Source organism: Abrus precatorius, unplaced genomic scaffold, assembly GCF_003935025.1.
Source record: "Abrus precatorius isolate BTA unplaced genomic scaffold, Abrus_2018 Scaffold5, whole genome shotgun sequence".
Taxonomy (NCBI): domain Eukaryota; kingdom Viridiplantae; phylum Streptophyta; class Magnoliopsida; order Fabales; family Fabaceae; genus Abrus; species Abrus precatorius.
In genome coordinates, this window is record NW_020874395.1 from 3,013,700 (window position 1) to 3,033,614 (window position 19,915).

Genomic DNA, 19,915 nt, shown 5'->3' on the forward strand with positions numbered 1-19,915 from the left:
ACTACACTATTCCATATTATAATATTTTAAACTTTTATACATCAGAACTTCACCGAAAATTTCCTCTCATAAATTTGTGGTAAATTTATTTTATTTAAATTCATTACGATTTATTGAAGATAATTTTTTTTTCTTTTAAAAAAACTGAAGATGAGGAGTAACTTAAAAGAATAAAATTGCATCTTGACTACTAAAGTTTTAAATTTAAATGCAGCATAAGTCAGTTAAATATCATATATTCAAACTAGCAAATAAATAAATAAATAAAGAGTTAAGAGGAACGGTTTAAAATTTTAATCTAACCTTTAAATAGAGTTTTTAAAAATTATTTTAAATAAATTACTTTATATTTTTATATAATTTATTTTAATTTTAAAATTTTTAATTTAATGGCATTTAATGCAATAAAATATTTATTATTAATGTTTACAATTTATTTCAATTTAGTAATAAATGAAAACCGTAAAATACTAAAAAGAGGGTGAATAATAATTTACATTTTTTTGGAAAAGAATATAATAAAAAATGGAAAGTGGGGTTTGTTACAGTTAAAATGGGCCCCACATGACACCTCTCTTACTCTTAATGCCCCCTTCTCTCATGCCTTAATTATAGCTTTCTTTTTTCTGCCTTTTTATCTTTTTTTCCCTATCACCTCTTGCTTTTTCTTCTCCGACGACCCCCGCCGGAATCTCGCCGGAAAATACCGCCGGAAAAATTACATTATCCAAATTACACTATCCATCTTCCAGATTGACCTTCCTCACCATTGTTGTTCCAAGTAACACTCGGCTCACAACACTTTTTAGTTTCTCTTCTTCTGTGTTGCTCTTGAGTTTTGACTTCAGCAATGCAATTGAAAACCTGTGAATTCTAGACCCATTTTTGGGAATTCCAATTCAAATACACAACTTTTTTTTCTGGGTACTCTTCACTTTCCAAGCTCAAGGGGTGTGTGTGTCTTAACGTAGTAGTAGTTGTTATGTGAAAGTCACAACGCTAAGTGCTAACAATCTTTTAGTGCTATGGATTTTGAAAATTCAATGAGGTTTTATGGTTTCAAGGTGTCACTTGATGGTGTGAGTTAATTCTGAGCATTGCCTTGTTTGGTGGGGTGTGATTGATTATTTCTGTTTCCTTTTTGTTTATTTGTTTGGCTTCAGATTTCGATTATTATTGTGAGGCCATTGGTTTTCATTTTGTTAGCATTTATTTTGTGGTTGAAGGATCCAAACTTCAAGCCTCAAAATAGGTTTTAGCTTTGATTCTGGGCATTTATTAATCATCACTAAGTTCAAGGTTTTGTTTTTAATTTCATTTCTCATTATTTTGATTTTTTTAAGCCTTTAGTTGAGGACTGAAGAGTTAAGATCACGCCACTGATTTGGGGAGTAAGCATAAGTGAAACAAAAGAGCAATGATGTTGAGGTGGGCAAGAGTGTCTGAAGGAAAAGGTGATCAGTGTGACAGTGAGGAGATGGAGATGGGGTTCAGTGTTTTGGCTGCTGATGAAATTGTGAAGTCTAAGAGGTTGATTGTGAGGCCTAAAATCAAGGTGTGGATGGCTCGTGCTATTACTACTGTGATACTTTGGACTAGTGTGGTTCAGCTTATGGCACTAGGGGAGTTGTGGGGACCAAGGTTGTTGAAGGGCATGCCTCATTGTTTCAGCCACCCATATGCATCTTCATCTATTGCAAAGGCTTATGTTCCATCCAAGGTTGTGTTCCCACCCAAAAGTAAGTTCTTGGTTTGTCATATGATTGTTGAATTCTTTGTAGCTCACTTTTGAACTTCAAGAATTTTTTTCATGTCTATGCTTGTTCTTCTATGAATTGTTTGGGCTTTATATATATTTGCTAAAAATTTTATGATTTCTTATGACTTTGGACTGAATTTGACATTCTTTTCATCAGGGATTTATAAGAATAATGGTTATCTTATGGTTTCATGCAATGGAGGACTCAACCAAATGCGAGCAGCAGTGAGTGCCAGTACTTTGTTACATTCACTGCATTCATTATCATGTTGACAGTCAAAATCTGATTCTGACTTTCTCAAAATTTGATTTTCGGTTCTGCAGATATGTGACATGGTTGCTATTGCAAGACATTTAAATGCCACTCTAATAGTTCCAGAGCTGGATAAAACGTCTTTCTGGGCTGATCCTAGGTTCGCAACTTTGTTATTACTATATAATAATTTAGTTCAGGAAGTATCTCCTTTTATGATTATCATCATGATTTCATAATGGAAATGTCCTCATTTCTGTTCCTTTGATGTGGCAGTGAATTCCAAGACATATTTGATGTAGATAATTTCATTGCGTCCTTAAGAGATGAGGTTAGAATATTAAAGCAACTACCCCCAAGGCTCAAGAGAAGAGTTGAATTAGGATTATTCTCCTCATTGCCACCTATTAGTTGGTCTGATATTTCATACTACGAAAAACAGGTTTTTACCAAGTTAACACGATTTCTTTCAATTTATCAATTTTTGTTTTGGTTACTTTATTGCAACTAATTCTCCTTCCTGTACATCACAGATCCTTCCTCTGTTGCTGAAACATAAGGTTGTGCACCTAAATAGAACTGATGCTCGACTTGCAAATAATGGACTCCCTCTTGAGATTCAAAAGCTGCGATGCCGAGTAAATTTTAATGCTTTGAGGTTTACCTCTCAGATAGAGGAACTTGGTAGAAAGATAGTGAGGATTTTGAGGGAAAAGGGACCCTTCCTTGTGCTTCATCTTAGATATGAGATGGACATGTTGGCCTTCTCTGGATGTACTCATGGATGTGACAGCAGGGAAGTGGAGGAGCTCACAAGAATGAGGTATTCTAAATCTTGAATTAATGTGTCACTGCATCAATTTTGTTTCTCTAGTTACTCTTTAGATCTAATTTGAAAATTTTCATTTTTTAGATATGCTTATCCCTGGTGGAAAGAAAAAGTCATTAATTCAGAGCTCAAGAGGCAAGATGGTTTTTGCCCTTTGACACCTGAGGAAACTGCTCTAATATTGACAGCACTTGGTATAGAACAAAACATTCAAATTTATATTGCTGCTGGAGAAATATATGGTGGCGAGAGAAGGATGGCAAGTTTACATGCTGCATTTCCTAATCTGGTCGGTTAGAAAGAAGCAAAACCATATTTCTATGACTAGACATGTCAATTTGTAGCTTATGTTTGCTTTAACTGCTACAGGTGAGGAAGGAAACTTTACTGGAACCTTCAGATTTGATGTATTTTCAGAACCACTCATCACAAATGGCTGCACTGGATTATCTTGTGTCTCTAGAGAGTGATATATTCGTTCCAACATATGATGGGAACATGGCTAAAGTTGTGGAAGGCCATAGAAGGTATTATTACTAAATTGCCAATGTCTTTCAATGTGCCATCTTCTCAGTGACCTCATCCTTTGATGTACTAGGTAGAATGTTTTGATTCCTTTTGGGCTACAAGTGTGTAGTGAAGTGTATGAAGCCACTGTTTTCACTTTTTGACAAATGCTATTAGATAATACAAGGAGATGCATGATTGAAAAAAGCATAATACTCTTTCTATGCGTTTCATTTTTTGTGTATGCAACACTATCTGAATGTGCTTGCAAACCAAGCCTCATTCTTTTTCTGATTTTCCTAATTGATGCCCATATATAGATTGCATGATACCATGTACTCAATTATTATTATTTTTTCCTAATATCATACTTACTGTTCTTCAGATTCCTAGGTTTCAAAAGGACTATACTATTGGATAGAAAGCATTTGGTGCGCGTCATAGACCAATACACCAAAGGGTCATTAAGCTGGGATGAGTTTTCCATTATGGTGAAGAAAACTCATGCCAATAGAATGGGAAGCCCCAAAAGAAGACTTGTTATCACAGACAGACCCAAAGAAGAAGATTACTTTTATGCCAATCCTCAGGAGTGTTTACAACTGCAAGATGAGCCATTGAGAAGCACATGATGTTAGCTAACACGTGTCACCTCTATTTATACACTGTCCTCCATCTGAAGGCAATGCCAATTGGTATTTACTTCAGGTGTGGGCCCTGATTCTCTACACGAAATAGGTTCAATGAACACATGGAGCTGTGTGCTTCCTGGATATTCCTCATTATAGTCATGAAGATAAATTGGATAAATTTCATGTTTTGAGGAACTGGTTCTTGTGTAAAGAAACAGCAAAGTGGAGTTATATCTTCTATACTGTAAAGAAGAACAAAAGATAGAGTACTTTTACTATTAACTTTTTCTAATTTCAAAGATGGTTCTTCACCTAATACTCATAGTGGATCCTTGAAATAATCGAAAATGTAAAAGAAAACACACAAGTCTCTTCGAACCTTCTTACCTATTAAGATATTGTAAATGTGTTATGCTGCATATGATAATTGTCTCTTATGTTTGTGGACCAAAATAAGATTAAGTGGGAAGACTCCAAAATGGGGTGGGAAGACTCAAAAATAGTTTGTTGGAATGTTAATGGTGGGCCAAGATTCATGGTTAGCAGAATTTTTATTTTTTTTTCAAATATAAATTTGATCTCTACATATTATTTTCGAATTAATATCTATACTGCGTTTTATTAAGCTTTGGTCCCCTATTTTAATAATATTAGAGAATAAAGCATAAGTTATATAAAGCTGATAAGGATCACAGTGTAATAAAAAGTTCATGTAGGAATTAAAACACAAGTTTTTATTATACAAGAATTAATTAATACACGAGTATTAATTATAGAGACTTAATTAAATATGTATTTTATTTTTTTAGAAAAAATAACAATTACTTTTTGTGGTTTAGGCAGGACCAAAACAACCAACTTCAAGCAATTCTTAATGGAGACTCATGGTGGAGAGGTGCCCTATATTTCATACACCTTTTTTCCATTTTCTTTTCTAAGTGCTGTGGTGTTAGTTGACCTTTGCATCCCCAGGTGTCATTCTCACCTTTTCTCCCTATATTTTATTCTGCAACTGTAATTTTGTATTGATATCATAAATCTAAACTGGGTTTCTGCCCAATGATAATGATCCCCTACGGTTGCTTACATTTTAATTTAGGACCAATTCTTCTGTTATATTTAATTAATCGCAGATCCCCAAAGATGGAGTTTGTGTAACTGACCCAGATAAAGATTACTAATTACAATTACTTGGGAAGAGCATCACCAAGACGTCACCTTCCAAAATTTTTCATTTTATATATCAGGTCTTGTAAATCAGTATCTTAAAAGAATCAATAAACAAATAAATTATAAAAACTCATGCTCAAAATGAATTAAAAATCATACTGAAGTATATTAATAATATTTCTTAATAAAAAACTTTAGTGTTGATTCTTTAAACAATGTCCTAAGAATATTAGTTAGAATTCATATCATTAATAACATTACACACTGCTTGTTTTTTCAGTGGTTAATTACTCTCATGTGGTCCTGAAAGCATAACATGGTCCAGTGCATAGCTAGAGTAATTGCAATTGTCTCTAGTGGAACTGGTCCAACACCCTCAGACAGCAAGATGCCACTGAACATAAAGGAAGCAGCTGTGACCTTGGTAGAGCCTCTGAAATCTTTCATAAATTATTTTGGTGTAAGATCAGAGTTTAATACTTGTCCAAAAGGATCAGCACTACTCTTTAGTGTTTTGGTTTTTGAATCTTCATCTCAGGTGGATTTAGCTTATTTTGTGAAAATAAAAAACATTATTTACTTTTGTTAATTTTTATGATATGTAACTATTTTAAAAACTTGAGAACTCAACTCACTTTATATGTTTAAATAGAGTCAAGGGCTTTTATCCTCTATTTTATTGGTTTTCTTCGTACTTTTTACTATAATTTATATACTCACTGTTTATATAAGTTGTGAGCATTAATTCTTCAATAAAATTTATTTTAAAAAATTATCAAATAGAAATATTTTTAAGTATTAGTTATTTTTTTCATTATGGTAAGTAATTTTTTTTACATTATATACTCATTTTTTAATTTAACAATAATTTAAATAGTGTATAATATATTTTTAACAATTATAAATTAAACATTATACAATATCTAGAACAATTTACTGCAATTACTAAAACTGAATTATATTATAAATGGTTAACATAGCTCAGTGTCATCTCTGTCTTTCGCATTCTCTCCCATTACAGTCCTTCCTCTTTTGCTACCAAATAATTAATTAAATCTGAATATGATATTAGCAAGTTTTTTTTTTTTTAATTGTACAAGTATTTTTTAAAATTTAAATAAAATATTAAAAGGAAATAATAGCTGCTTTCATCATTAATAAATACTATTTTATTATATTAAAAAAGGGGGCTGAAAGCAAATATTATAATATGTCTACCAAAACCAAGTCACATTAAACATATACAATAATTTTGAGTCATAGCAAAATCGATTTTGGTGCTGGTACAAACAGATTTCGTATCTTTTCTCTAATTCTCTAGCTTGCCAAACGAACCAGATGGGGCATTTCTACCTCATCTTCCTCCACCTTATTTCTCTCTCTTTAATTTCTACTAAGAGGAATAAAATAGTAAAAAAAAAAAAGAGAGAAAATTTAACTCCCATAATTAGAATTAAAGGAGAAATTATTCAGTGGTTCAAGAATTTCTTGCATTAGAGAGGGAAACATTGGAGAATTGTAGCTGGAAAATTTTGAAGAATAAAAATGAAGGTAAAAGACTTATATGAAATATAAAAAAAAATGAGTTTATTTTCAGTGTATGGTCTTTGTAAAGATTTTTTTTATTCTGTTAGCCAATTAAAATACATTGTGAAAGTATTTTTCATATTAATTATTACAAAAATTAATAATTTTATTGATATGAGAATTCATAATAGAAAACAGGGTAAAAAATATTTACATTTTTAATGTATTTAAATTATATTTATAAAAAATTGGTGAAAATTTTCTTTTTTTTTTTATTGTAGAGAGTTTTTGTATACATAAGGATTCAAACTTAAGATTTTACTTAAGTGATATTGAATCATTTATTATTGAGACTCACCTCCGTTGATAATTAGTAAATATTTTCGACCATCAAAGATGTATAATACGACATGAACGTTGTTGGTAAAGGAATAGTTAAAAGAAAAAAATCTAATTCAAATAAAATTGTCTCTTGTATAATAAAAATGTGATAAAAAATATAAATTAAAATATACCTGAGAAGAATTAATTATGTAATTAAAACAAGAAAATAATAAACAATACAAACAAAATCTGTAAAACAAGAATCATCAGTAATTTCTCTCAACTCATGACTGAATTATTTTTAAATCCAATATGACAGTTTTCGAACCAAGTAGCAGAGCTCTTAAGTATGGTTGTAAAATCAGCTCTTAAGATTCCTGCTACCATAAAAAAAAATTCCTGGTACCACGTTGGCGCTTTTATGAGGCTGAAAATGTTTGTGCGCGCGTGTTTATTGTATTGTTTTTTCTGTCAGTGTTATGGAATGGTATTGATTGATATGTGAATTTCTTGTTACGTTTCTTTCATGCTTCGGTTCTTTTGTCAACTTAAGGCCTGTTCTGGTGTTCATGGATATATTAAACCTTTTTTATGACAGTTAGATTATTCACATGAATTCAGGTTGTACACATAATGTATGACAAACAAAATGATTCTGGTGCTAGGTTTTGCCCAGTTTGTCCTTTTTCGCTCTCACCATCTAGAATATAGTTTCTTTAGAGCGAGTAACTGTGCAAGGTAAGAAAGTAAAACAAGTATTCACCATTAATTTTAAAGTAAGAAAGAACCTTGCAATATTAATTTTAAATCATCGCTGAATGTCCCTTTAATTCCTTATTTTACACATCTGTTCACTTTATCTTAATTGTGTGCATGAGGTGACAGATATGGATGAGAAGGGGAACCAGTTTCTTGAAAATTTTCAGCGGTTATTGATCCCAGCTTTTGTTAATCTCAAACAATGGAGTGTGGGTCAGAGGCAAAGACAGAAACTTGGAACTTGATGCTAGTTTTAGGGTTTTTAATAATAAATGGGGAGAACAGAAGAAAAAATTTTAGACTTATTACATGTCACAGGGAGTGCCTCTGCAGTTAGGGGTGATTGCTTATCAATAGATGTGAAGACCGTGCAATTAATTGTTTGTACATATTTTTCCACAGGTTAGAATATTCAATAAATCTGTTAAGGCAGTGCCAAAATTAAATCATAATTGTGTGCATCAATGTAGTTTTTTTTGGAGATACTAAACTTTCCTTTTCCCCTTTGGTGAATTTGTATTCCAAGTAGTGCACATGCTTATACCAATTGCCTTCCCTATCTATTGGCTGCGTATACACAATTAACTATCTTTTGGTTATTGGTGACTTATCCTTAAAGTTAAGGAGGGGTAGTGCATTTTGAGATTAACTCACGCATTCTTTATAATATGTTCCAGAGCTCTACTAACTAAGCTGTCAAATGGGGCAAAGTATTAAAGAATGAAGAAATGATGATTTTGTCCATTTGGTATGCTATGTAATAGTTTGAATAATAAAAAGGTATCTGGGGTATTTATCTTGTTTCAGAGAAACATTTAGGAATCCACCAAGTTTCTTTCTTCTATCAGCATTGTCAAAGGTTCAAAGGGTGAATTTGCGCTCTACTCAATCATCAGTTAAAACTGCCAACAAATAACTATATTTGCCAAAAATTAGGACATTGATTTTGAAATTTTGCAGCAGTTGTTGTTTCATTAGATTAGTTGCAAACTTCTTTGGAGTGGACTAAAGAGATTTGATTTTTAACTCACCCTGTATTATAAGTAATCATGTTCATACAGTTTCTGTCAGATTCATGGTGGACATCCTACTTAGTTCAACCTGTTGATCTTCTAATCGACTCACAGCTCGTGAAAAGTTGTTGCTTGCAAATGATAAATTATCTTCCGTTACACAGCGCTGTCGCCTTTGCTTTATCCTAGATATACCCTGCGAAACCTCACCTATAGACGGGCGTTTCTTAGGTGACTTGTGCAAGCATTTGTGTCCAATTTTAGCAAGCTGCCTCACTTCTTCAAGATTGCATTTTCCCACAAGTTGCTTGTCAAGTATCTCATCTACACCATCGTGATCCATCGTGGCCTTCATTAAAAGATGAGTAAGCAAATCAGAAAGAAATCCTTTGAGTTTGTAAAGAACCTCTTTTCAAAAGCAAAAGTAACTTACAAGGTTAATATACTCCATCAAATTTTGATGTGGGTGGATGGCAGTGATGAGCTCAAATATTATGATACCGAAACTGTATATGTCACTCTTTGTTGTTAACTTGCTTGTGGAAATGTATGCGGGATCCATGTAACCGTATGTACCTTTAAGACCAGAATTCCGGCCATCAAAGATCTCTTCCTTTGAGAGCCCAAAATCAGCAACCTGTAAATTTCAAAGATGATTTATATTTGAATAGAATATTATCATCGCCATAAATGCCAAATATATGCCAATGCTCAAAGTTAGACAAGAAATTTTGTTTTCGTGGTAGTAGAACTTTCATTGCGCAAATTCCAACAATGAAAACATTTGAGTTCTGACAGACAAATTTTGGCTTTTATGAATGGATGTCCCTGAAACTGACTCTACAATGGAAGTATAATGTTGAGAAGTCATTTAGTAAAAAATCTATAGCAACAGAATATTATGAAGAACCAATCTATTAGGAGTCTCTGAGACAAGGACTTCATAGTTTAAGGTTGGAATAAGTTTCACATTGATTTCATCAGTTATTTTGTTGCTGGAATCAGCAACCTAGCAGTAGGACTAATTATCACCCAACAGCTCATTAAAAAATTAAACATCAAATTAGTTCTCTCTTGTAATTTCTTCGTCAATGTGAAGGGAAAGGGACATCGATGGAATGTATAAAGTGCATGCTAATAGAGGATAATCAACGTTACATGCAGACACATGAACAGTAAAAATATTCTGTATTTTGCAACTATTTGAAAAGATTTGTGTTATTGATAGAATCCCCAAAACTATTTATATTGAAACTTACCTCTGATTATGTATTCATTCACAAATTTCTTTTGGACAACAACCACAACATAACCAGGGAGAGATAACATTGTTTTATTTAATATCTTATGCAAATTTAGGAAAATGAATTGGCATCGGACTATTAAAAAGAGCTGAAGAGAACAATATTACCTTAGCTCTCATTGAGTGATCTAGCAATATGTTGGCAGACTTCAAATCACGATGTATGACGGGTGGGATTGCCTGTTTCATGAATATTCATATTAACCAACGCATTATCGCATAAGTATAAGAGAAAATGCATCAGTGAGCATACATACTCCTTCATGAAGATATTCTATTCCATGTGAAATATCAAGAGCAACTTGTAGCCTTTCATCCCAACTCAATACCTTTTCTTCACCTAGAATCATTCACAGACTATTCTCAATTGAGACAACTAAGTTTGTAATGTGACAACAAAAAACATGGAAAAAAAGTAAGATTTGCCTGTCTATTTAATGACACAAACTGTTGAAATTGTACTTCAGTTGCTGCCATTTCTTCATTCAGTTTTTAGGTGTTTTATTTTTTATATTTTAGTTAAAGTTGTTTGACTATTTCAAATAACTTAGTCAGCAGTAGTTTTAGTTTTTTTTAGGAAGTTGTTAAACATGGAATCGTGTCCCATGTGTAGTTCCTATTTTCTTGTTTTCCAGTTTGAGTTTCAGCTGTATCTAAAGTCTTCACCAGTTCAATAAAAATACAGACTTTACACACAAATTTTTTTTCTTATTTACGTCTTACGAAATTGATTTATTCTTTCATTTCTTTTAAAACTCCAACAAACTAGTATTAGAAACGCCATTCACGGCATTGGCACCACTATTTTTTTATGGTGAAGGTTATCATGTCTAGGCAGCAAGGATAGAAGCTCATCTTGAGGCAAATGATCTCTGCGAAGCTGAGGAGGAGGACTATGAAGTTCTTCCATTGCCTACAAAGTGCAAACCCAACAATGGCACAGATCAAGACTCATAAGGAGAAAAGATCAAGAAAATTGAAGGCATAAGCTTCGTTATTTGCTACTATCTCTCCTGAAATCTTTCTCAGAATCATGACGATAAAATCAGCTTTTGAAGTTTGAAATTTCTTGAAAAAGGAGTATAAAGGAGATGAAAGGATTAAAGGAATGAAAATTCTAAACCTGATCAGGGAGTTTGAGTTCCAGAAGATGAACGAATCTAAGACTGTGAAGGAGTACTTTGACAAACTACTCAGAATCGCAAACAAAGCAAAATTATTTGGTTCTAAATTTGTTGATTCTAGAATAGTACAAAAAATTCTTGTAATTATTGCTGAAAGGTTTGAAGCTACCATTTCTTCCTTGGTTTGGCAAAAATGATGAATGCGTTGCAGGCACAAGAACAGAGAAGGCTTACGAGGTCTGAAGGATCTGTTGAAGGTGCACTGGCTGCGAAGGCTAGCTCAAGTTATGGGAGAAAAGGAAAAAAATATTTTTCTGATTTCTCTCCTTGTAAACATTGTGGAAGAAAAAATCATCCACCTTCAAAGTGTTGGAGGAAGCCAGACCAGAAATGTGAAAAATGCTTGAAGATGGAGCATCATAAAAGAATTTGCAAAAGTAACAATCAGTAAACGACAGCCACACAAGAGAATGTGCAATAAAAGATTGTTGCTCAAGTTGCTGATGAAGAAGAGAAGCAGCTTTTTGTGGCCACTTGCTTTGCCATCTCCAATTCAAGCGAGAGGTAGCTAATTGACAGTGGTTGCACTAATCATATGACATTTGATCGTGACCTCTTTAAGGAATTGGATACTTCTGTAGTTTTCAAAGTGAAGATTGGAAATGAAGAATACATTGCAGTCAGAGGAAAAGGCACAGTAGCAATTGAAAGTATTTTAGGTACAAAACTTATCAAAGATGTGTTATTTATACCTAACCTTAGTCAAAATTTGTTGAGTGTTGGCCAGTTGATTCAAAAAGGTTTCAAAGTTATCTTTGAAAGTGATCAGTGTTTGATCAAAGATGCAAATGACAACGAGGTATTCACAGTAAAAATGAAAGGAAAAAGCTTTGTGCTTGATCCAATGAAGGAGGAGCAAACAGCATTATTTGCAACAAATGTCCACACTGAAGTTTGGCACAAGAGGCTTGGACACTTCAATCATACAGCTGTTGTGAATTTGCAAAGAATGGAATTGGTTCAAGGTCTCCCCTATGTTGAATCTAAAATTCCAGACTATATAGTTTGTCAACAAGAAAAGCAATCAAGACTTCCATTCAAGCAATCAACTTGGAAAGCTACTGAAAAGCTACAATTGATACACATAGATGTGGTTGGTCCTCACAGAACTCCATCTCTCAATAGTAGTAGGTACTTTTTTATTTTTATTCATGACTACTCCAAAATGTATTGGATATGTTTTCTTAGATTCAAGTCAAAAGTTGCTAGTGTTCTTTTGGCAATTCAAGCAATGGATTGAAACACAAAGTGGTCATAAAATACAAGCATTGAGATCTGACAACAACAAGGAGTACACCCCCAATCAATTTAATTATTTTTATGAAGAAGCAGGGATTGAACATCAACTCACTGCACTGTACACTCCACAACAAAATGGAGTTAGCAAAAGAAAGAATTGCACCATTATGGAGATGGCTAGATGTTTGATGATTGAGAAAAAAATTTTCAAAAGAGTATTGGGCAGAAGCCGCACATATTGCAGTCTTCCTTCTTAACAGGCTTCCTACAAAAGCTGTCATAAAAAAAACTCCATATGAAGCCTGGTATGATTTTAAACCCTCTTTGAAAAATCTCAAAGTATTTTGTTGCTTGTGTTTTGTTTATGTTCCTCAGACAAAACGAGATAAGTTGGACAAAAAGGCAGAAGTTGAGATCTTTGTTGGGTACGATTAAATCTCTAAAGCTCACAGAATTTTTCAACCGAACATCAAAAAAATTTTGATAAGTAGAGATGTGCATTTTATGGAGAATGATGAGTGGGATTGGGATGGAAAACAAGTAGTTGAACTTCCTGATCAAGTTTCAAAATCTCAACTTGATGAAAATGAGCTGGTTGATGACATTCCAGTTAGAGGTATAAGATCACTTTCTGATATTTACCAAAGATGTAATGTTGCTGTACTTGAACCAACATATATCTGGGAAGCAGAAAAGGATCCAAAATGGACTGCAGCAATGAAAGAAAAGCTCTTAATGAAACATGGAAATTGGTGAGAAGACCCACAAATAGAAAAGTAATTGGTGTGAAGTGAGTATTTAGAACCAAGTTGAATCCTGACGGCTCAATCAACAAGCATAAAGCTAGGCTTGTTAAAAAAAGGTGTGCTCAAATTTTTGGTGTTGATTTTTTTGACACTTTTGCTCCTGTTGCTAGATTAGACACAATCAGACTGCTGCTTGCAATAGCTGTACAAAAGGGTTGGAAAGTTCACCAACTTGATGTTAAGTCAGCATTCTTAAATGGTTTCTTAGAGGAGAAGATTTATGTCGAGCAACCTGAAGACTTTGCTGTGAAAGGGCAAGAAGATAATGTGTACTTGCTCAAGAAGGCCTTGTATGGCCTGAAATAGGCCCCAAGAGGATGGTACAGCAAAATTGATGAGTACTTGATAAAATTGGGTTTCAAAAAAAGTCTTAATGAAGCTACCCTTTACATTAAAGGCGATGAAATCAATTTCGTTGTTGCCTCATTATATGTGGATGATTTGCTAGTTACAAGAAACAATGAAGAGTTTGTGAGAAAGTTCAAAGAAGATATGAAGCAAATTTTTGAGATGATAGATTTGGGAGAAATGGCTTATTTTCTAGGAATGGAAATAAATCAGAAAAATGGAGAAGTATTCATCTGTCAAAAGAAGTATGTTAAAGAAATTCTAAAAAAATTCAAAATGGATGAATGCAAGAGCATAGATACTCCAATGTGCTAGAAGGAGAAGTTGAGGGAAAAAGATGAAGCTGAACCAGTTGATAAAACTTTTTACAGAAGTCTTGTTGGTTGCTTAATGTACTTAATGGCTACTAGACCTAATATCTTACATTCAATAAGTCTATTATCTAGATTTACCAATTGTGCAACTGAAACACATCTTACTGCTGCTAAAAGAAAGAGTCCTGAGGTATATGAAAGGGACATTAAATTTTGGAATCAAATTTTGCTCAAGTCAGGATTATGTATTGCAAGGATATTCGAGAGTGACTAGGGAGGTTCTTTTGATGACCTGAAGAGCACTTCAGGCTACTGGTTCTTGTTTGGATCAAGGCGTTCTCATGGTGTTGCAAAAAGCAAAATACGGTGGCGCAGTCTATGGCAGAAGCTGAATTCACTGCAGCTAGTGCTGCTGTAAATCAAGCTTTATGGTTAAGAAAATTGTTAGTAGATTTGAATATGGAGCAAGAGAGATGCAGTGAAATATTTGTTGATAATCAAGCTGCTATTTCTATTTCAAACAATCCTATTTTTCATGGAAAAACCAAACACTTCAACATTAAATTATTTTTTCTCCGAGAAGTGCAAAAGGAAGGTACAGTTAGCTTGACTTATTGCAAATCTGAATTGCAACTTGCTGATATATTTACCAAGCATTTACCAAGAAGCAAGTTTGAGTTTCATAGAGAAAAACTTGAAATTTGCAGCAACCAAAGCAAGGAGGAGTGTTGAAGTTGTACTTCAGTTGCTACCGTTTCTTCATTCAGTTTTTTGCTGTTTTATTTTTTATTTTTCAGTTAAAGTTGTTTGACTGTTTCAAATAACTTAGTCAGCAGTAGTTTCAGTTGTTTTTAGGAATTTGTAAACATGGAATTGTGTCCCATGTGTAGTTCCTATTTTCTTGTTTTTCAGTTTGAGTTTCAGCTGTATTTAAAGTCTTCACCAGCCCAATAAGAATACAGACTTTACACAAAAAATTTCTTTCTTATTTACGTCTTACGAAACTGATTTATTCTTTCATTTCTTTTAAAACTCCAACACAAATATATAATTATGCAATACTCAACAAACAGCTGTCATGTAAAGAAAAAAAGAAAAGAAAAGAAAAAAGAGCTGAACTGGAAAGATCCTCCTCTTACCATATAACAGATTTGCTAAACTCCCATTACTCATGTACTGATAAACCAGTATGCGCTGTCCTTTATCCACACAATATCCAACCAAATTCACAAGATTCCGGTGATGCAGTCTTCCAAGTAGAAACACCTGAAGCAACATGTTAAATATAAAAGTTCAACAAACCTAGTTGGAAGTTGATGTTATATTAGCATCTTAGTCCTTTGAGTTGCTCAAATTAGAACTAATGTTGCCAATTGCATATAACCTAGTGGAAGTAAATGATTGTCCCCACCCATTTTAAATAGTAATGCATTCTGCCTTGCAAAATAAAGAAAACCATTGCCTTCACAAGCTTTTCATTTCAATGATGATAGTCATTGTACAAAATGAAAAATACAAACTAATAATTCTAAATTTCTAGGTTATTCATAATGGTGATGTTCCAAAGGCAAAACACTTTAAAATATATATATATATATAACAGCATTCCACAAACCAAGTGACAAAATAGCTATTTATTTTGCTATACCTCTGTTTGGAATTCTTTTTCCCCTTGTTTGGAATTGGGCGCAAGCACCTTTGCAGCTACCACCTCTCCTGTAGGCATTGTCGCTTTATAAACTGTGCCAAATGATCCTTGTCCCAAGGTAGTCGTGAAACTTTGTGTGGCTTTCTGAATTTCTCTGTACCATGTAAAATATCAGATATAAATGCTAATATTACTCAAGTAGTATTTTTATTAATAATTACATTTCCTACTTTCTTCTTTTTGTTTTGTCTTCACAAATAAGGTGCAGCATAAATAAAATTTTGCAAAGCAGTTCTCTGATTTATGATGGAACTTCTTTATACAAGGCTTATATAAAATTCCCAATTACACTAACTAAATCAACAAAGTTTAATATCAATAGTTATTCATTACCGGAACAATCACAAAAAAGACCACATTAACATTAGTTATTCGTAACCAGAATAATTAGGAAAAAGGGAGAGTCAACTTCATGCTCAAGAGAGAAATGTACATACTTGTATGAATACTTTAGAATGCCTGATGCTGAAGCAAACTGATCTTTGTTTTGATGATTCCACCAACTAAAATGAGAATTTTTCTTTAAATTTTCTGACCTTGACGTGGCTATTGAACTAGTGAGAGATGCACTAAAGTCAGTACTTGTTCCCAGTCCATTTGTTCGTATTGGAAGAGTACTTGTTACACTAGACTCATTTGCAGATTGTCTAAGACGAACACTTTTCTTGTACCACCTTATGCCGAAAAATATGATGCAAGATATCAGAATTCCAAGGGCCAAACCAACAGAGACACCAATGATAACTAAATCAGCTTGACGAACCATTCTTTGATCTCTCTTGATATTCAAACAATGAAATCATCTTGCAGAAGACTAGTAATACAGTGACCCACTGTCACAAAGTTGGGACAATTTTATGTTAATTCAATACTTCATCCAGAATCTAACTGGCATAACTTGAACTTCAAGATATTAAGCAATTCAAATTTTCTTTAATTTTTGCTTTCTTTGGGCATGAGGAGAGATAAAAGATTATTCAAATTAACTACTCAAATGCAACACAATTTTCAAATTTATGATGTTAAATTCATGGATGAAAGAGTTATACAACAGCAACCAAGCTTTATCCCTCTAGGTAAAGCCAACTATGTGGATCATACAACACCATTGAGCTAACTCAAAAATTAAATTTTCAGAAATATTATTAATTAAAAGATCTCTTTTAATAACTTCCTCTAAAATTCTTATTGGTCTCTCTCTACCTCTTTTTATTGGACTAAAGCTACAAATGCAATCTCTGCAAACATGCATACCAAATATCAATATTGAAAGTTTGAAACACAATTGAGAAAAAGGTAAAGGTGAAATCTCAGCAAGCATGCATACCAAATATCAGTATTGAAACACAACCTAGTGATCTCTTTGAATATAAGAACTAAAAGTGTGGCAAAAGCAAAAATCCATAACATTGACACCTTAGTTTTGAGAACAATGACTAAATGCAAGTTGAAATTACTTTATTCCTTGAAAATAAGTTGAAACAAAAATGGGCTAATGATTTTCATTTTTATTTTTACCATTGATCACTTTTAAGGTAAATTAAAAAAGAACTGCGTCATATAAGTAGTTTCCCTGAAGATAGATCATACATCAAAACAAAACTGGCAAAATCAACAAAAACATGTAACCAAAATATATCCATTTTTCCATTTCATTATGTCCAAATAACAGTTATTGCAGCAGGGTTTGAGACATAGAGTGCTATTCACAAACCCATCAACATCAATCAATTGTTCATAATTTTGTACTATTTATCAAACACGAACAAATAGAAAAAGATGTCAACTTCCCACTGCCCTCTTCAAACACTGAAAACACACAAATCAGCGACAAAATTCTCCCCAAAACAAAGACACCAAGCCAAATCCAAAAGAGTAAAAGATGATCACAACCATTCTGATCTTTCGAAACCAAAGCAGAAAAATCACAACGGGAGCTTCCATGAAAAACTTACATACCTAATCAGTAGAAGAATAGCCCCATGGTGGAAAAATCAGATTTTTTTTTTTTTTATTATTGTTCTTGTTCGTGGGTCTGTGAAGTCTGAAGCATGATTCTGAAATTGACCATATTTTAGGTGACTTTAGGGTGCATAGTCAATGACACGGAATGGAACAACCAGAAACTGTTAAGGGGAGACAACGAAAGAGAAACTCTCTGTCTCTCTGTCTGTCTCTCTCTCTCTCTCTCTCTCTCTATGAAGTGAGTTGGAAGAGGTGAATGGAAATAAAAAGAAGAGTGTGGAGTTGGTGGGTCTAGGCTGTGGCGTTTAAGTGTGGTTGAGTTGAAGTGACAGTGGGTTTTAAGGTTTTAAAAACTTAGGAAAATGGGTGTGAGATTCGGAATAATTGGTCATTTGGGCGATGTTTGTTTTCTGTTTTTTCGGGTTCTGAAGCTTCTCAGTGTTAGTAATGCCCTCTAAAGAACATATGTATATTATAAACTGAACCTCTCTTTTTAAAAAAAAAAAAAAAAAACACATACACAAAGGTGAAAGTGTACAGTTATATGAGAGTACTGTCAGAACTATATCTTTTTAGATAATGAAATTTGTTAAACATTGTAAAATAAAGAGAACAAAATATTTAAATGAGTTGTTGTAAATTTAATTAATAATAGAGAGTCTTTTAAGGTACAATTATTGATTGAAAATTCAATTAAAAAAATGTTATTGATTTAATAATCTATTACATACATATATTTTATTTTAGTTTAAATCATTATTTTTATAATGAATAAAATTTTATAATTGTTTAAAATGTATTTTTCTTTTAAAATAAACAAATTCTTTTTATAGACGTCCTATATTTGTTCAGTGTTAAATCAATTTTTTTCAATTTTTACTTTAATTATATCATAAAAATATAAATAAAGTAGGAAAAGATAATGATATGTACAATTAAAATGATTAGTAAAGTAAAATAAGATAAAAAAAGATATTTAGAAAAACTTATATACAGATGGCTCGAAAAAATAATTCGTATTTTATGAAAAGTTTAATTTATTTTTAATAAATTTTATAGTTTAATTTATATCATTAATTTTTATAAATATGTAATTTATTAAGGTTAGCTTAATTGTTAACTTAGTTTATTTTCTTCACATATAAATATATCTCAAAGTTAGTAATTTGTACTTGTTACTAATATCTTGCAACACCTTGAAGTTTATATACATATTCTTGAACCAACAAATAAAAATTTTGAAGACCAACGTCATTTAAAAGGTATAAAAGAAATATATTATAAAAAATTAACTTATGTTTGACATAAATTAAAATCCATTCATGTACCATTTTCATATTTTGATTGGATTAAAAAGTTGTTAGTAACGCAAAAAGTTAAATATTTTATTTGTCTTATTTATTATAAATATTTATTCATCAATACTTTGCATCATCATTCAGTGTTTTCTTTTTCAAAATTTTGCTCAAAGTGTTATCGTGAGCTTAAAAATATTAACTATTATGTGAGAAATTATTATTACTTTAAAGAATTTTGATTTTGCTTGAGAGTATCATTTTTCTATTTAATTTTTATATGATCGTACTCTAACTTGATTGTTATCTTAACTCTTAACTTGACATAAAAATTGTATTTTCTATTTAATTCTTTAGCATAGGAGGAATAACATGCTCTTTGATGAGAAAAAATAAAGTATTTATCATGTTTTGAATTTTATTAATCAATTTAAGAAGGATTATTGTCTACTAATTTTAAACAAGTTAACTTTCAAATTCACATTTTTTAAGAAATTTTATAAAATTTACTATCTTCTGAAGTACTATAAAATTAATGTGGATGATAATTGCATGATGAATCATATAAGATGTGATGGTATTATACAAGATTGTTGAGGTAAATGGTTATTTTTTTGTGCTAATTTAAAAAAAAATTAAGTTTTTACTTGATTAAATTAAAAAATTATCATACGATAATTTTAAAATTTAATTGCTTAAAAAGAATATGAATCTTATTTTTAAAAAAATTAAGATTGATCGCTGTTGAAGTGTGTTTAATTATGCTGAATGTTTATCATTCCATACAAATTAACTTTCTTGTACATGCTTATATGTTATGTGGTTAAAAAGATTATTAACTCCCTAATTAATAAAAAAGATTTATTTCACCCTTTAAATGATCTTACCTATTTTGTAACTTTTTTCCTTTTAAAAAAGACAAATTAAAGTAAAGATAATGCATGTCCCGTGTACTTCAAGTTAAAAAATGATCTGTTTTA

The 19,915-nt window shown here is 32.1% G+C and overlaps 2 protein-coding genes across 2 annotated transcripts; one reads left to right on the forward strand and one right to left on the reverse strand.

The window, feature by feature from the left end:
- Positions 1–675: 675 nt before the first annotated feature.
- LOC113867901 (rhamnogalacturonan I rhamnosyltransferase 1) lies at positions 676–4,115 on the forward strand. Its single transcript, XM_027503408.1, has 9 exons — positions 676–924; positions 1,344–1,739; positions 1,917–1,984; positions 2,084–2,172; positions 2,289–2,454; positions 2,546–2,835; positions 2,926–3,130; positions 3,211–3,368; positions 3,734–4,115. Exons 2-9 carry the CDS (start codon positions 1,418–1,420, stop codon positions 3,978–3,980), a joined length of 1,545 nt encoding a protein of 514 aa, XP_027359209.1. The 5' UTR covers positions 676–924; positions 1,344–1,417; the 3' UTR covers positions 3,981–4,115.
- A 4,698-nt stretch (positions 4,116–8,813) lies between these two features.
- LOC113867657 (calcium/calmodulin-regulated receptor-like kinase 2) lies at positions 8,814–18,057 on the reverse strand. Its single transcript, XM_027503069.1, has 8 exons — positions 17,635–18,057; positions 16,113–16,508; positions 15,616–15,769; positions 15,107–15,233; positions 10,334–10,416; positions 10,185–10,256; positions 9,207–9,410; positions 8,814–9,122 (listed from the first exon to the last, which is right to left on the reverse strand). Exons 2-8 carry the CDS (start codon positions 16,439–16,441, stop codon positions 8,814–8,816), a joined length of 1,278 nt encoding a protein of 425 aa, XP_027358870.1. The 5' UTR covers positions 16,442–16,508; positions 17,635–18,057.
- Between the last annotated feature and the right edge of the window lie 1,858 nt (positions 18,058–19,915).

Coding starts and splice junctions, on each gene's coding strand:
- LOC113867901 (XM_027503408.1), top strand. CDS start 1,418: ATGATGTTGAGGTGGGCAAGAGTGTCTGAAGGAAAAGGTGATCAGTGT. Junction 2,836..2,925: donor GAGGAGCTCACAAGAATGAG/GTATTCTAAATC, acceptor TTCATTTTTTAG/ATATGCTTATCCCTGGTGGA. Junction 3,369..3,733: donor GTTGTGGAAGGCCATAGAAG/GTATTATTACTA, acceptor ACTGTTCTTCAG/ATTCCTAGGTTTCAAAAGGA.
- LOC113867657 (XM_027503069.1), bottom strand. CDS start 16,441: ATGGTTCGTCAAGCTGATTTAGTTATCATTGGTGTCTCTGTTGGTTTG. Junction 15,770..16,112: donor ATTCTAAAGTATTCATACAA/GTATGTACATTT, acceptor TACATGGTACAG/AGAAATTCAGAAAGCCACAC. Junction 9,123..9,206: donor TGATGGAGTATATTAACCTT/GTAAGTTACTTT, acceptor CTTTTAATGAAG/GCCACGATGGATCACGATGG.